This window comes from Sprattus sprattus (genome assembly GCF_963457725.1).
Source record: "Sprattus sprattus genome assembly, chromosome: 8".
Classification (NCBI taxonomy): Eukaryota; Metazoa; Chordata; class Actinopteri; order Clupeiformes; family Clupeidae; genus Sprattus; species Sprattus sprattus.
In genome coordinates this window covers 23,031,805-23,044,737 of record NC_137927.1, presented here as the reverse complement: position 1 = coordinate 23,044,737, position 12,933 = coordinate 23,031,805, and the positions used below count along the sequence as shown (strand labels likewise).

The following is a 12,933-nucleotide window of genomic DNA, read 5'->3' as shown; positions in this document are numbered from 1 at the left end:
CCCATTTCTACCATGATCTATGGTTTCAAATGTAATGTTAGTCAATCCCCTTTGACAAAAACCTTTACAATATAATAATATAATAAAGAAATACAGTATGCACTACCACAAACTGGACTGGTCCAAGCACGACATGACATGAAAAGGTAATTATTTAGACGCATGGGATTAATATGATAATTTTATTTGTGCAAATGACATGAAATCGATGATACTTCTTCTGGCTTATCTGATTTACAATTAGATTATACATACAATATGCTTTGGGGTTGGGGTGGGGTGGGGGGGCAAAAACCAAAAGGAGTGGAGATGAGATGAGAAACCTGTTAGGACGGGCGTTTGTCATACAGGCCTTGACATTTGAATGGGACTCAAAGCGTGTTCTTCCTTGAGGGTCCACACATCCACCAGCCCCCATATTACACTCCACGTTCTGGCCCGCCAAATTCGCATTGAAGCACAGTGATCATCTCCTCTTTACTCTATGATGGTGACGAGGACTATTAAGAGAGAAACTAACCCTCTAGACATGAACAACGCTAGCCAAGCAAGAGAAAAGGAGTGTGATGGAGAGTGGAACAGAGAGAAAGAGAGCGAGCAAGAGCGAGAAAGATAGAGAGAGAGAGCAAGAGACACACACAGACAGACAGACAGACAGAAGGGAGGAAAACTGAATCGCACATTCTAAACACGCTGCACAGCTGTGCGTCGGTTCAACATGGTAAGTGCTACACAGAAGGAAATATGCTCACAGACACAGGAACTGGGGAGCTGAAGTCACACATGCAGGCGTGTCTAGCTCACTGAGTCAGCTTTGAGTCAGTGTCCACACATACCAGCCGACAGTGGTGCCAGATTAGTTAATAAAACCACAGGGACTCTCATCCTTTTCGCAAGCGCCCATCAAACACATAAAAGACAGGGAGTTTGGATCTTGGAAGAGCTCTGCCTACTCCCCGCATCCCTACTGCTTAATGTCACAGCTGTGGAGAATTCATACGGAAATGACATCAGACAAGTGCAAGGCCAAGTAAACGTAGCTTTTTTTTTCTCCTCTCACTTACATACGTAATGAATGAGAAAGCGACAGAAAGAGACATTAAAAGAGATGTAAGGAATGAACATGCAGAGAGATCAGGGAAAAGAGGAAGAGAGGAGGCAGGTGGAAATTGGTGCTTTTTCCCCTGGATGGAATACCCTGGTGTGTGTGGTTGTATTAGAGTGTGTGTGCATATATACATGTACAGCTCTCTTGTCTGAGTATGCACATACATAACGCTGCGCTGGGGGCACCCTACAGCACCAGGCCCTCGTAGGCAGGCCCCTCCGACTCGGGAGACTCCCTCTGCAGACGCAGGTGCTCCAGTGTGTTGTGGAAGTGTTTGTTGATCTGCTCCGTCTCCTCGCTGGCCTCCAGGTTTGGCAAATCTTCACGGATCTTCTGGATCAGCTGGTTCAGGACCTGCACCGTCACCTGTCATAAAAACAACCAGGACGCCATCATGATGCAGTCGTTGACAACACATAGAACTGTTTTACACAGTGACTAGTTCGTATTTTGGACTGGTAGAAAGGGTGTTGTGTTATTAGGCACCATTCTATCATTGCATTTGCACAGTCTTGTATGTCCATAAAGTGACTGACTGAGGCTGTTTCTTGCTTCCAAGAAACAAAAGCAGTGTGGCTCTACAACTAAGGAGAAAATGTGGATAATGAAAGCTGGAGAGCGGCTTGTGCACACGAAGCACTACTTCAGGACGCCCATCCTCAAGGCACCATCCCACTCCCCCTCCCCTGCTGTGATCGTGATGACTGGCTGGCTGCTCGCTCAGTCTGACTGTGCTCCAACAAGTCCCAACTCAATTCTCAACAGCTAGCCACTAAATGAGTCAACCTTGAGGTCTCCTTCACATTCTCCTTCGAGACATGGCAGTTCACAAAGGCCTGTTTTCTATGCAGGTGTGTGAGCAACAAGTTAAAAACAAAATGGGGCCAAGAAGAGCAAAGAAAGTAGAGTCTAAACAGTAGTGAGGTTAATGGAGAGAAAAACAGATTAAGAGATGACAGGACTGAGGCGGAAGCTTACCGCGTCGTTCTCTCGCTCGTAGAAGCACACATATCTGTTCAGGATCTCGATGAAGAGCTGTACTTGCAAGGACGGGTCCATGCACTGATTGGCAATCTTCAGAGCTTTCTTCAGGCACTCCATCACCCTCTTGCCATCTCGAATCTACAATCAGGGTAAAGGCATGAGACATGTATGCAAGGGCACACACACAGAAACGCACATACAAACGAACACGCTTTCATATTTAAAATCATATTAGAACATTAAGAGCAAACAGAATGGTGAAAGATATTTCATGCCCAAATTACTAGAACAGAGAGAAGAAGGGTCAAAATCATTTTAATGTTCTTGTGGTTTCTTTGTCATTCATTCATCTTCTCTTCAGTCCCGCTCACACTCACTAGCTCAGGTCGATGAGTGAGCAAAGAGCTTCAAGCAAAAGAAAAAAAGAACCAGCGCAATCATACAACCCTACAAACAATGGTTCCTACAGTCTAACTGAGCTTCTAAAAAAGCAGCCCTCACATTCAATTTTCCTGTTAGAGACTTCAGTCCATGGAGACATGTTACGACCACACACCCCTCGTCCTTCCCCCCCTATCGCGCCCACCCACCCACACCCCCCCCCCCCCCCCCCCCTCCGACACTCACATCCTTCCCCCCCATAGCTCCCACCCACCCCCACTCTCACCCCCCCCCCATAGCGCCCACCCACCCACACTCTCATCCCCCCCCATGGCGCCCACACCCACCCACACTCTCATCCTTCCCCCCCCATGGCGCCCACCCACACTCTCATCCTTCCCCCCCCAACAGTGCCCATCTGCCCATTTAGATTTCTGCCAACCAGCAAATAGATAATTTGATGCAAAATGCAGTGCAAGATAGTATAACACTTCAAGGTCAAGCAGTTCTTACATAACGTATATCTGAGCGATCACTCCACCAGTAATGCCACAGAGGAGAGGCATAACAGACCTGCCATCTTTACAACCTGCACTGTGTGGCACAGTCCCTCATGGGACTTGAACCCGTAGCCTCAAGCACGGGATACCAAGAAACTAACAAGGTGTCTACGAGAACTGATCTCTAACCTGGTCACTGGTATGTCTCTTAAGGCAGAACAAAGATGGGGTGTCTGTTGCACAGCTCAATACCTACTAAATAACTCTATTAAGTGAATGTGGTGTAAGCACCCCTGCAGGACCCACCTCATCTCCGCTCTTGTCGGTGTTGCGGCTGGACCAAAAGAGATGTGCGCAGATGCTGACGGCGCGGCATTGGTCAGGCTTCTTCAGCAGCTTGGAGGCGGCCAGAGCGCACTGCGTCCTCAGCGGCTCGTGGTTCTCCTCGCTGAAGCAGCGTGTGCGCTCAAAAGTGCCGATGATCAGGGTGATGGCCGCGAGCTGGGCTTTGGAGTCGCTGATCTCGTCCTCGTACAGGGAGAAGGCCTGTGTCACCACGACCACAAACACAAACACATGAGCAGGCATTACAAAAATGACATTGTGCTATAACCCATAGGAGCATTTAATAGAGCACCCTAGTGTGACATAACAGTCATGGCTATTGGACTATAAGGCATATGTATCAAAGCATACTGTGAAGGTATCTATGCTACTCATAGAAAGATGGTAAAGCTACTATTTTTAATCAATAAGGCATTCATTTTCATTCAGCACCTGGGACATGAACTCATAGGCCACCGTCTCGTGGTTCTCAAAGCCGATCTCTCCGGCTGCTAGCGCCCCCTGCAGGAACAGGCGGAGAGGCAACTCGGCCAGCTCAGCCTTGATAAGAGCACTGATGGTCTGGTGTGCAAACGAGAAGATCTTCTGACACTTCTTCTCCCATTTGTCATCCTGCAGGGAAGAAGAACACCAAAGAGACGACATTAGCAACAGACCTTGATTCAATCGTTTTTTTTTTTTACCTTACCATGTCTTCTCAAAGTTAGGATTTCGTTATACCATGGTAACAAACATAGCCATTTGCAACATCGTGGTGCAGAAGTTAAGAGGAACATCTGAGAGAACACAGGGCAATCAGAAATCCATTTGATGCTAAGAGTTCGAAAATCTTCCAAAATTGATACAGACTCCCTTTTTGCAAAGTGATTTTGGATTTCATACTGAAAAGAGGAAATTTCTGAAAAAGAACATACTAAACAAACTAATTAGTTTAAAGTATAAAGTGAATGAGACAGATTCATGACGTGCTTATGGTGTTTACAATGCTTTGAATGTCTCTCTAATCTGGTGACCCTGAAGACAAAGTGGAGGAGGGAGGGGGTGAGTATCATACCGAGGAGCAGTTCTCTTTATAGCGGAAGGCCAGCTGATAGGCGGCAAACACCAGCGGGGGAAGCGTGTAACGGATCCTCTGGTTGCCACCGGCACCAAAGTGCTTCCTGGCTGTGTTCAAGATCTGCCGGGGAACATTTTCAGACATGATATCATTATTCCAGCCACACCGCACCCCAAAGTTTGGATAAGAAAACATCAGTATTCATATTCTATTCAACTTGTGCAAGTGAAGGTCTTATTAGGGAAGGGTGATTACATTTACATTTAGTCATTAAGCAGACGCTTTAATCCAAAGCGACATACAAGGGAGACAAAGGTGATATCCACTTCACTAGATCAGAATAAGTGTAAATGTATAAAAGGGAAATGCAGGGAAGAATATCTAGATAGACAAAGAAAAGTCTTGACAACTCAAGCATAAAAAAACAATGTGTATGATTACCTAACAAAGCTTTTATTTTTGAATGTGTGACGTGTGTGTGTGTGTGTGTGTGTGTAATCGTCGGAGAGAGGGAGAGAAAATGAGACAGAGATGGAGGGGGACAGGGAGGCATAGAATGAGACTGAGAAAAGGAGTGAGAGAGAAAAGGAGTGAGAGAGTGATGGAAAGAGTGCTGCAGAGGGGAGACAATCAAGCCTCTTACCAAGTACTGCTGGTCAGGGTCATCGGAATGGAGCAGGTGGATGAACCTGCCCACCAGGCTCTGCTCTTCTGCAAAGTCCTCGGGGTCGGGGTCCTCCGCCGGCTGATCTGGCTGATCCTGGATCAGTGTGGACACCAGGCTCAAGATGGAGTCCACCTGCATGCACAGACAGAGAGCGGTTCACAGATCAGACGAAAGATAATATGCCCTCATTATTCTGTAAGGATGAAGACAGCTGAGCAATGGCTAAAAGGGGCTTTAGGATAATCTTTAATGAAGGAGGCATTCCCACATTATTTCCTCCGGGAGAGGCAGCTCACTGCTGGAGATGATATTTGTAGAGACGTGGGAGGACAGTGTGGCCGTAATTGCAGGCCTTTACTTCTGTCCAAGACAAAAAGGATGGATGGTAGCAAACAGTGCTTGGGGGGAATATGTGATCTTTTAGGAGAAGTGGAAAGCATTTGAAACTGGAGGTGGTTGTGCATTTCAGCTACATGCAGAGAGAAACACAATGCAACTTGGCAGGGCTACAAAGGGACCCACTCTCTTTTCCATTTCCCCCCATACAAACACTCCCAACACTTGGGGTCTCTAACCTTTAAGTGCTGCTTAAGCCCACTTTGGCTAAACAGGGTTCCAGATCCAAAGTGCTTAAAGTGTGTGTGTGTGTGTGTGTGTGTGTGTGTGTGTGTGTGTGTGTGTGTGTGTGTGTGTGTGTGTGTGTGTGCGTGTGTGCAAGTGCGTGCCCTCTACATCCATGTGTGTGCAAGCAGATATGTATGCATGAAGAGACCTGCTCCTGAGCAATGATGGTGGTGTTGTATTCCAGGATGTTGGTGAGCACGTAGCAGCTCATGGTCTTGCGCGACTCGAAGTCGAAGTACTCGAAGAGCGGCGGGAAGTGCTTGAGCTGCAGCACGGTCAGGATGTTGTTGTAGGTGTCCACGGGGATCTTCAGCAGCCTGGTCAGCTCTTTAGAGACTGCACTGCTGGTGGCAATGCTGGAAGGAGGATTTGAGATTTGTTAACAAGTGACAGCCAGAGACAGCGGGGGAGCAATTGAGGGCAAGAGACTGAGAAGCAGGGAGAGATGGAAAAAAAAAAGACAAACGAAGATGGAAAATGACAGGGAGAGCCAGAGCACAGGAGGAGGGGTAGAGAGTCAGACAGCAACAAAAAGGAAGGCAATGGATGTGTCTCATATTATCAACAGACTACCCCATCTCTTTTTTAATAATTCCCTATACTACACTTTCGTCACAAGCCTTCATTTCAAATGGACAATACCAGACAGAACTGCAGACACATGAATCACAGGATGGAATGTATCAGGAGCCCATTACTGAGACGAGATGCTCCAAAAATGCCTCTGACATTCTCTGATTTTAACAGCTGATGTGAAACCATGTGTCTTTCATGCCTAGCAATACTTCAGTGTGACTTTCTTTCCATCTGACTGCAATCAGGCTGTTCTGCTGGGAAAACTTCTTTAAAAAGGCAGCGTGTTAATTTGCTTAGTTAAATTTCAAATCAAATCTATCATTCCCATCTGGGGTGGCCATATGCTTACCCAATCAAACACCTTGTGGAAGGTGCAAGACTAAAAAACATTTTTTTGTGAAGCGACAGACGGTGGACTTGCACAACCGCTTGTAGCTCTGAACGCACTGCCTCATCTATATTTGTGTGGACCCTGATCAGTTTCATTGTGTACTGAAAGAATATGTGGCACTCACTGTTCCAGGTTGAGCTTGTTGAAGATCTCGACAGTGCTCTCCAGGACCTTGTCTACGTAATCCACACGGTCAGGGTAGCACTTCATGGCCAGGTTGATGAGGGACACCTGCAGCGAGACTACGTCCTCCGAGGGCATGTCCTGGCGCGACTGAGGAATAGACACAATTGAACACCTTACACCTTACACCTTCATGGGACAGGAGGCCACCAAATCACACTCATTCAAACACAAACCCACTTACCAATGAGAGTGGGCTTGGTAAAAAATATTCCCACCGCTGGGATTTGCCCGTAGGTCATACTGCTTTTATGAAACAGTTCTAGAAGCAACTAATTGAGTCTGGAGACACCAGATTGTGTTTTCTTTCGTTTATTTTGATTTTGTTTATTCATTTTTATTTAAGTCAGCACTAGTGGACTGATACCTGTATCACAGTTGCTACTTGCTGGGAGAAGATGTCAAAGAGCTTGATGTCAGCTGGAATGCCAGGGCCATCTTCCCTGTGAGCGAAGAGAGCCAGCCTGTGAATGAAATCAGAAAGAGAAAGGGAGAGGGGAAAAAATGATTAGAAGAGTGAAGATGTCTGTATGCTTCTCAGTCCTCATTATAAACCTACTGGCACAGATCCCGGCAAAACAATCCAATGTCTAGGTTAGCAGATGCTTGGCATTAATTAAAAGTATATCGGACTAGCTTGTTAGTGGCAGCAACACATATCTCAATTTTGAGAAATAGATGTTTTTATTTATTGTGTACTCCAGGTTATATCAATCAAACGGGAGTTTTTGTTGTTGTTGATGAAATTCAATAAATTAATAAATCTGTTAAGCATTTTATGTTATTAGCTACAATTCAAAATGTATTTCAACTGTGTTCTTTCACCTGAAGCTAGTAAAATAGTGAAAAACTTCAGACAATCTTATATATTCTGACCTGTCAATGAGAGCAATGATGATGTTTTTCACATTGACCATCTGATGCAGCTCGGCACATGAGCGCAGGAAGGGATTCAGTGTTTGCAGGTGGAATTCATCTGGGAAAACCTTTGGGACAAACAACAGTGCACACATTTGATGAACAGGGAAGAACAGGAAAGACTGACTGACTGATAGACCAGGCTTTGCCACTGTCATCTTCTACATCAGATGACATTGCAATGCAAAGGTTAAAAGTAATCCATCTCATCCCGAGGGAATAGACAGGCCATACACACACACACCACACGCACACGCACACGCACACACACACACACACACACACACACACACACACTGCGAGGCACTTCACATGCTAAGCTACAGTGAGGCTGTGGAAAGGTCAAGTACCTGTATAATGCATTCCATGAGGTACTCCTGCGCCAGGGGGTCCCTGCAATTCACTACCTGCTCCAAGATCCCAGACAACACAATCTAAAGGGGAAAAGGACATTTTTAATTAAATAACACACACAAATAGAATGGTCTCTCTAAAAAACTTCGAGAAGCACAAATTTCAAATTTTGTGCTATGTTGACCTCATGTCCATCGCCAATTTAGAGGTTTATTAATTAATGGCTATGACAAGAAGCACATGCAGACTTTGCTTAATTTGAACAAGCCTTACAAAATGAAAGCTTGCTACATGAACTGGTCATATTTCCTTAAAGATTCTGGCATAGCAAGGCAGACAAAAAGGGAACAAAGAAACTTGCTTTTCCTGTGAAACTCCATCTTGATTTCTTGCATTGAGTGAAAGGCAACATCATCAATATCTAAACATACTACATTGAGTGTTGACAGTCCCTCTGCGGCATACCTTTTTGGAAAGGGGTAATGTCGTAGGCCTTGTACAACACTACTACTACTACTACTACTCCTACTTATAATAATAACATTATGATAAAACTGTGTTGACAGGTCTTTAAGCCAACTAACTTACTCAGTAGTCACTCCTTCCCCTATTATTTACACTTGACAGAACATACCTCCCTCTCGTCTTGTTGTGGGCTCTAAGGCCTCACTGCCATAGTATAAATAGCATTTCATGTTAGTTGAGCTGACCATTAACATTGCGTCAATAATCTTTTAAAACTAATTATCCCTTAAAATAACAACTATGACTATTTAGGTGACGTCAAAATGAACTTAAGCCATTATTGCCTTCCAGAGTTGAAGCAGCAAGGACAGAATCCTAACTGAGAGAGCATGCTTTCAGATGCCACAGTAACCCTTGATGTTAAGTGACTGGACTACATTAGTATGTGGTAGTCATGTGTCTCAACTACCCTAAAGAGACCTCATGTCTGATTCAGCAGTAACCAGCCATGTGAGTGGCTTGTGGATCTGTCCCTTTTATGCCTAGGATCTGTCCCAATGGCCAAGAGATTATGCAGACTTAACTTTGGTCATTAAAAATCAATGCCGTGGGAGGAATGAAAACCTTTCTGGTGGCTTTCGGGGTGAGCTTTGCTTGAGCCGCGACAGGGTCAAGGGTACAGGTCCTGCTGGATGTTGGCTAGAGTTAAAACATTAACTGCCTTGTCTCTACTTTGACAGAAGTGGAAATTCTCACGCTACTGCAATGTTAGAGCTACGTACATTTGTCACATTGCCCTCATCTCTAGACGTATACAACACGTCAATCAAGCAGCAATCGAGTGGCACCAGTGATACAACTTTCTAAAGAGCATAATATGTGATGTGTGACAAATGTAAAGTAATCTAGAAGATATTTGAGGAAGTGTGTTGTTGCTTTTCAAGGTCTAGTAATGCTGGCCAGCTCAGCTGGGCCAAATTTGACAAATGCTTGAAATCTTTTGATAAAATGATGATCCTTCTCAAAACGTACACGAGATAGGACAGCAAGGACAGATTCACTATGACCTGTCCAAAGTCAGCTTGTACTTATGCATAATATAGATGCGATAGAGCGAGGACAGATTCACTATGACATCTCCATAGTCAGCCTATACTTATATTTGCTGCTAAACCACAGTAATCGCAGCTGAATGCTGAGTGCACAAGAGTCATAAGGTAAAAAAAAGGCGCACCTGTTTATATTTGTCCACGTTGACCCCCTCCAGCTGGCTCAGACGGACGAGGTTGGTCCCGACCAGGATGCGCAGCTCCTGCCTCTCCTTCTCCCTCTTCTCCCGGTCACGACTGTGGCCCTGGTGCTGCATGCGTACCCACAACTTGTTCATCTCAGCGAAGTTCAGCAGCACAAAGTCAATGGAGTCGTTAATGTCTCCGGTCATCTCCTCCCTGCACACGCACACAAACACCACAAACAACCGCAGGTTGGCAGACATTCCTGGACATGTCTGAGGGAGGTACCAGAACAAAAATTCTAGGTTATGTTTAAGTAACTCCATACAACAAGCTACAAACCCTCAGCACTGCATGTAATGTCTGTTGAGTTTTATGTTTAGTTTGACTACTATCATTGAATTTCTGCCAGTTGTTCCAGTCTTTCAAAAACAATACAATTTGAGTGAAGCAAAATAGAGTAGAGTAATTTTCATAGGTAAGGTTGTGGCTGAACAGACTTGTCTTACTCTGCTGTCTCTCCATCATCAGGCAGGATGTTCCGGGTGCACTGCAGCAAGTAATTCCTGAGAAACAGGCCCCGCAGAGGATGCTGCACCCCACGGCACATCTCCACCAAGTCTTTAAGTATGTCTTTACGGGACTGGGGGAAGGAGCGCACATACACCACCCCTACAGTGATAAGTAGGTACCTGTAGGACAAAGACAGCCATGCAACACACAAATGAGATTCAAAGCTCATACACAGTTAGTCCAAAATCATGGGTTCAGTTTTGACCCCATCAATAGTTTCATTTATGCAATTTTTTCAACGTATGCAAAGCACTGATGTTTAATTAGTGTATGTCCAAAACAGTGCACACAAAGTAGCTAACAGATTATAGGGCAAATGCTTCTGCGATTACAATCCACTATCATCTTTCCAGACTCATCATCTACTTTGTCTGCTTCTTGACTGTGGGTGACCATATGGCCTAGGTACTCACAATCTGGGAATGATGTTGCCTGCATACTGGACCAACTCATACAGATCAGCCACCTTCCTGCCTTTGGCAAACTCATCAGTCAGGTAGACTTCCAGGTAGTGCAACTCATCAGAGATGGCCATGTCTACAGGGAGGATTAAGGTCTACTGGCAGCTGTCACACAAAACACTCAGCAAACAAGCATTCCACAAAGGCTACTGATCCCATTGACAGTGTGTTTCAACAAACTAAAGCACTGATTGTTCAGAATGACCAAATACAACTGCACCTGTCAAGTGCATATATCCATGTGCTGCGCAGTTGTGAGTCAGTGTAAATTCACATCAAGGTAAAGGGGCAGAAAGGATACAGAGCTCATAGTAGCTTTTAGGAGAGAGCATGGACGTCCTCAGTTCACCCAGCATATTAGAGGCATGCTTCAGTGCATCCATCAACTTGTTCTTGTCCTGAGCAGAGGGGTTAAAATTAGACTGATTCATGGACACATTAGCGATAGCATTCTGTGAAGGACTCCAAGCTTACCAGGCAGCGCTTCATCTGAAAGGACTGCACTTTCACAGCCTGCACGGCCTCGTCCAACAGCTTCTCCTGCTCATCCTGAGGCGACTGCTGTGTAGTTGGCTAGGAAATAGCCATGCAAGGGATCAGCAAGGATGATACAACTCGGAAACAGTTCCTACATTTCAGTCCATTCCAATAAATGTGTGATGACAACTGATGGTCATACGTTGCCGCCATTACAAACAAGGTGACATTTTAAAGTCGCCATCACTGCTTTAACATAAACCTCAATTCAACATGTGACAAATTGGTATTCAGACAAATATCAAATACCAAACTAGCTGTGTTCAAACCAACCGAACAAGGAATGCATACATTAATGCATAGCTGCTTTTAAATGTGCTCTATAAATAAATATGATTTAACTTGACTTGACATTAATTAGGATAGGCAAGAAAACTTCTCAGTCGGCTATACATGTCTGTCACTGTCATTACACGACGTATTTTTTTGTGCATGGCTATCACTTCCACCTCTTAGTTTAACTATCCCCTAGAACCCGTATCAGAAACAGGCCATTTTCATATGATGCCATTACTGATGAATTACTCCGAACCAAAAAAAGTTCACATCACGTGTTCGTCCTAAATACATAGCTAGCACTCGCCCCTCCCTAGCTCCAAGTTCCACAAGCCTCTCTCCAATTCATGAATGAGAATTTGTTAACTCCTCACACCTAAACTAGAACGCTAACTGGAAGCATTGCAGTGACATGGTTATGATATTGACGTCCATACTGTACTTCTTAACATGTAGCTGTGTTGGTCTTTCGTGTCGCTTTACTGCCGATATCTATTTGGTCATGCATTCCAGACAACACTGGTCAGCTGGTCAGTTAACGTTCACTAGCCTACTCGCAGTGACAGTTAGCGACAGTGTCATGACCAGCTACAATAATATTGACATCAGAATGATATGCGTTTGGAAAAGAAGGATATGCAATTTAATAGAAGACAACACTAAATGTGTTTAATAAAATAGACTGTTGGAACGCCAACTAATTTCTTATACGTTCACCAATGCTGGAAAACTGGCTAGTGAGCAATCAAGTTAGCGATCGTTAGCTGAAACGTTAGCGAATTGAAGCCAAAAGCATTCACCGAACAAATACCAAACATACAAATATGGATTATGGATAGCATATCTAACTCCCTAACTTGTATAGTTAATATATGTGAATATGTATACCTTCTGCGCGTAAGACATCAAAAGCGTATAGGAAACAGAGCTAGCAACAGCTAATGTTAACTAGCCAGCTAGGCCCTGCCATCACCTAGCACAGTGCATAACTAAATAGAAACCTCGATTCGTCAGAAGTACTTGGACGACAAGGCAAGAACCTGTACATATATCATTATCTATCACAAAAGTAGAGGATGGTTTATTTCATATTTTCATATCCTTACTTACCATGTTTATCAAGTCTGTTTCAGGAAACAGTAATTACCCCCCCGAAATTGTTCCCAGTCATGTGACTGATGCCAGTGAACCTCCTTTCCATAGGCCCTGTACTCATTGGTTGTGTAGCAAAGTAAAGTATGAAAGTAATCTTCCAATTGGCGGAAACAACTGACGCGCTGGAAAACATCCTCTGAAAACAT

At 44.5% G+C, this 12,933-nt stretch overlaps 1 protein-coding gene across 2 annotated transcripts; it reads right to left on the bottom strand.

Annotated features, from left to right (window-relative positions):
• Window positions 1-168: 168 nt before the first annotated feature.
• vps35 (VPS35 retromer complex component) lies at window positions 169-12,802 on the bottom strand. 2 transcript variants are annotated; one of them, XM_080843345.1, is made up of 17 exons: window positions 12,743-12,802; window positions 11,294-11,380; window positions 11,121-11,217; window positions 10,772-10,895; window positions 10,295-10,477; window positions 9,788-10,001; window positions 8,085-8,168; window positions 7,693-7,802; window positions 7,184-7,280; window positions 6,758-6,906; window positions 5,815-6,022; window positions 5,019-5,174; window positions 4,373-4,495; window positions 3,751-3,930; window positions 3,280-3,519; window positions 2,087-2,230; window positions 169-1,474 (listed from the first exon to the last, which is right to left on the bottom strand). In XM_080843345.1, exons 1-17 carry the CDS (start codon window positions 12,743-12,745, stop codon window positions 1,295-1,297), a joined length of 2,379 nt encoding a protein of 792 aa, XP_080699471.1. In that variant the 5' UTR covers window positions 12,746-12,802; the 3' UTR covers window positions 169-1,294. The 2 variants fall into 2 exon arrangements, with proteins under 2 accessions (XP_080699471.1, XP_080699472.1); XM_080843346.1 differs by having other exon boundaries at window positions 11,294-11,377; window positions 12,743-12,786.
• Window positions 12,803-12,933: the final 131 nt, after the last annotated feature.

Excerpts from the sequence above, each read along its gene's own strand:
- vps35 (XM_080843345.1), bottom strand. Across the intron at positions 6,023-6,757 it reads AACAAGCTCAACCTGGAACA|CATTGCCACCAGCAGTGCAG; the intron begins GTGAGTGCCACA and ends TCCTCCTTCCAG. Across the intron at positions 2,231-3,279 it reads CCGACAAGAGCGGAGATGAG|ATTCGAGATGGCAAGAGGGT; the intron begins GTGGGTCCTGCA and ends CCCTGATTGTAG.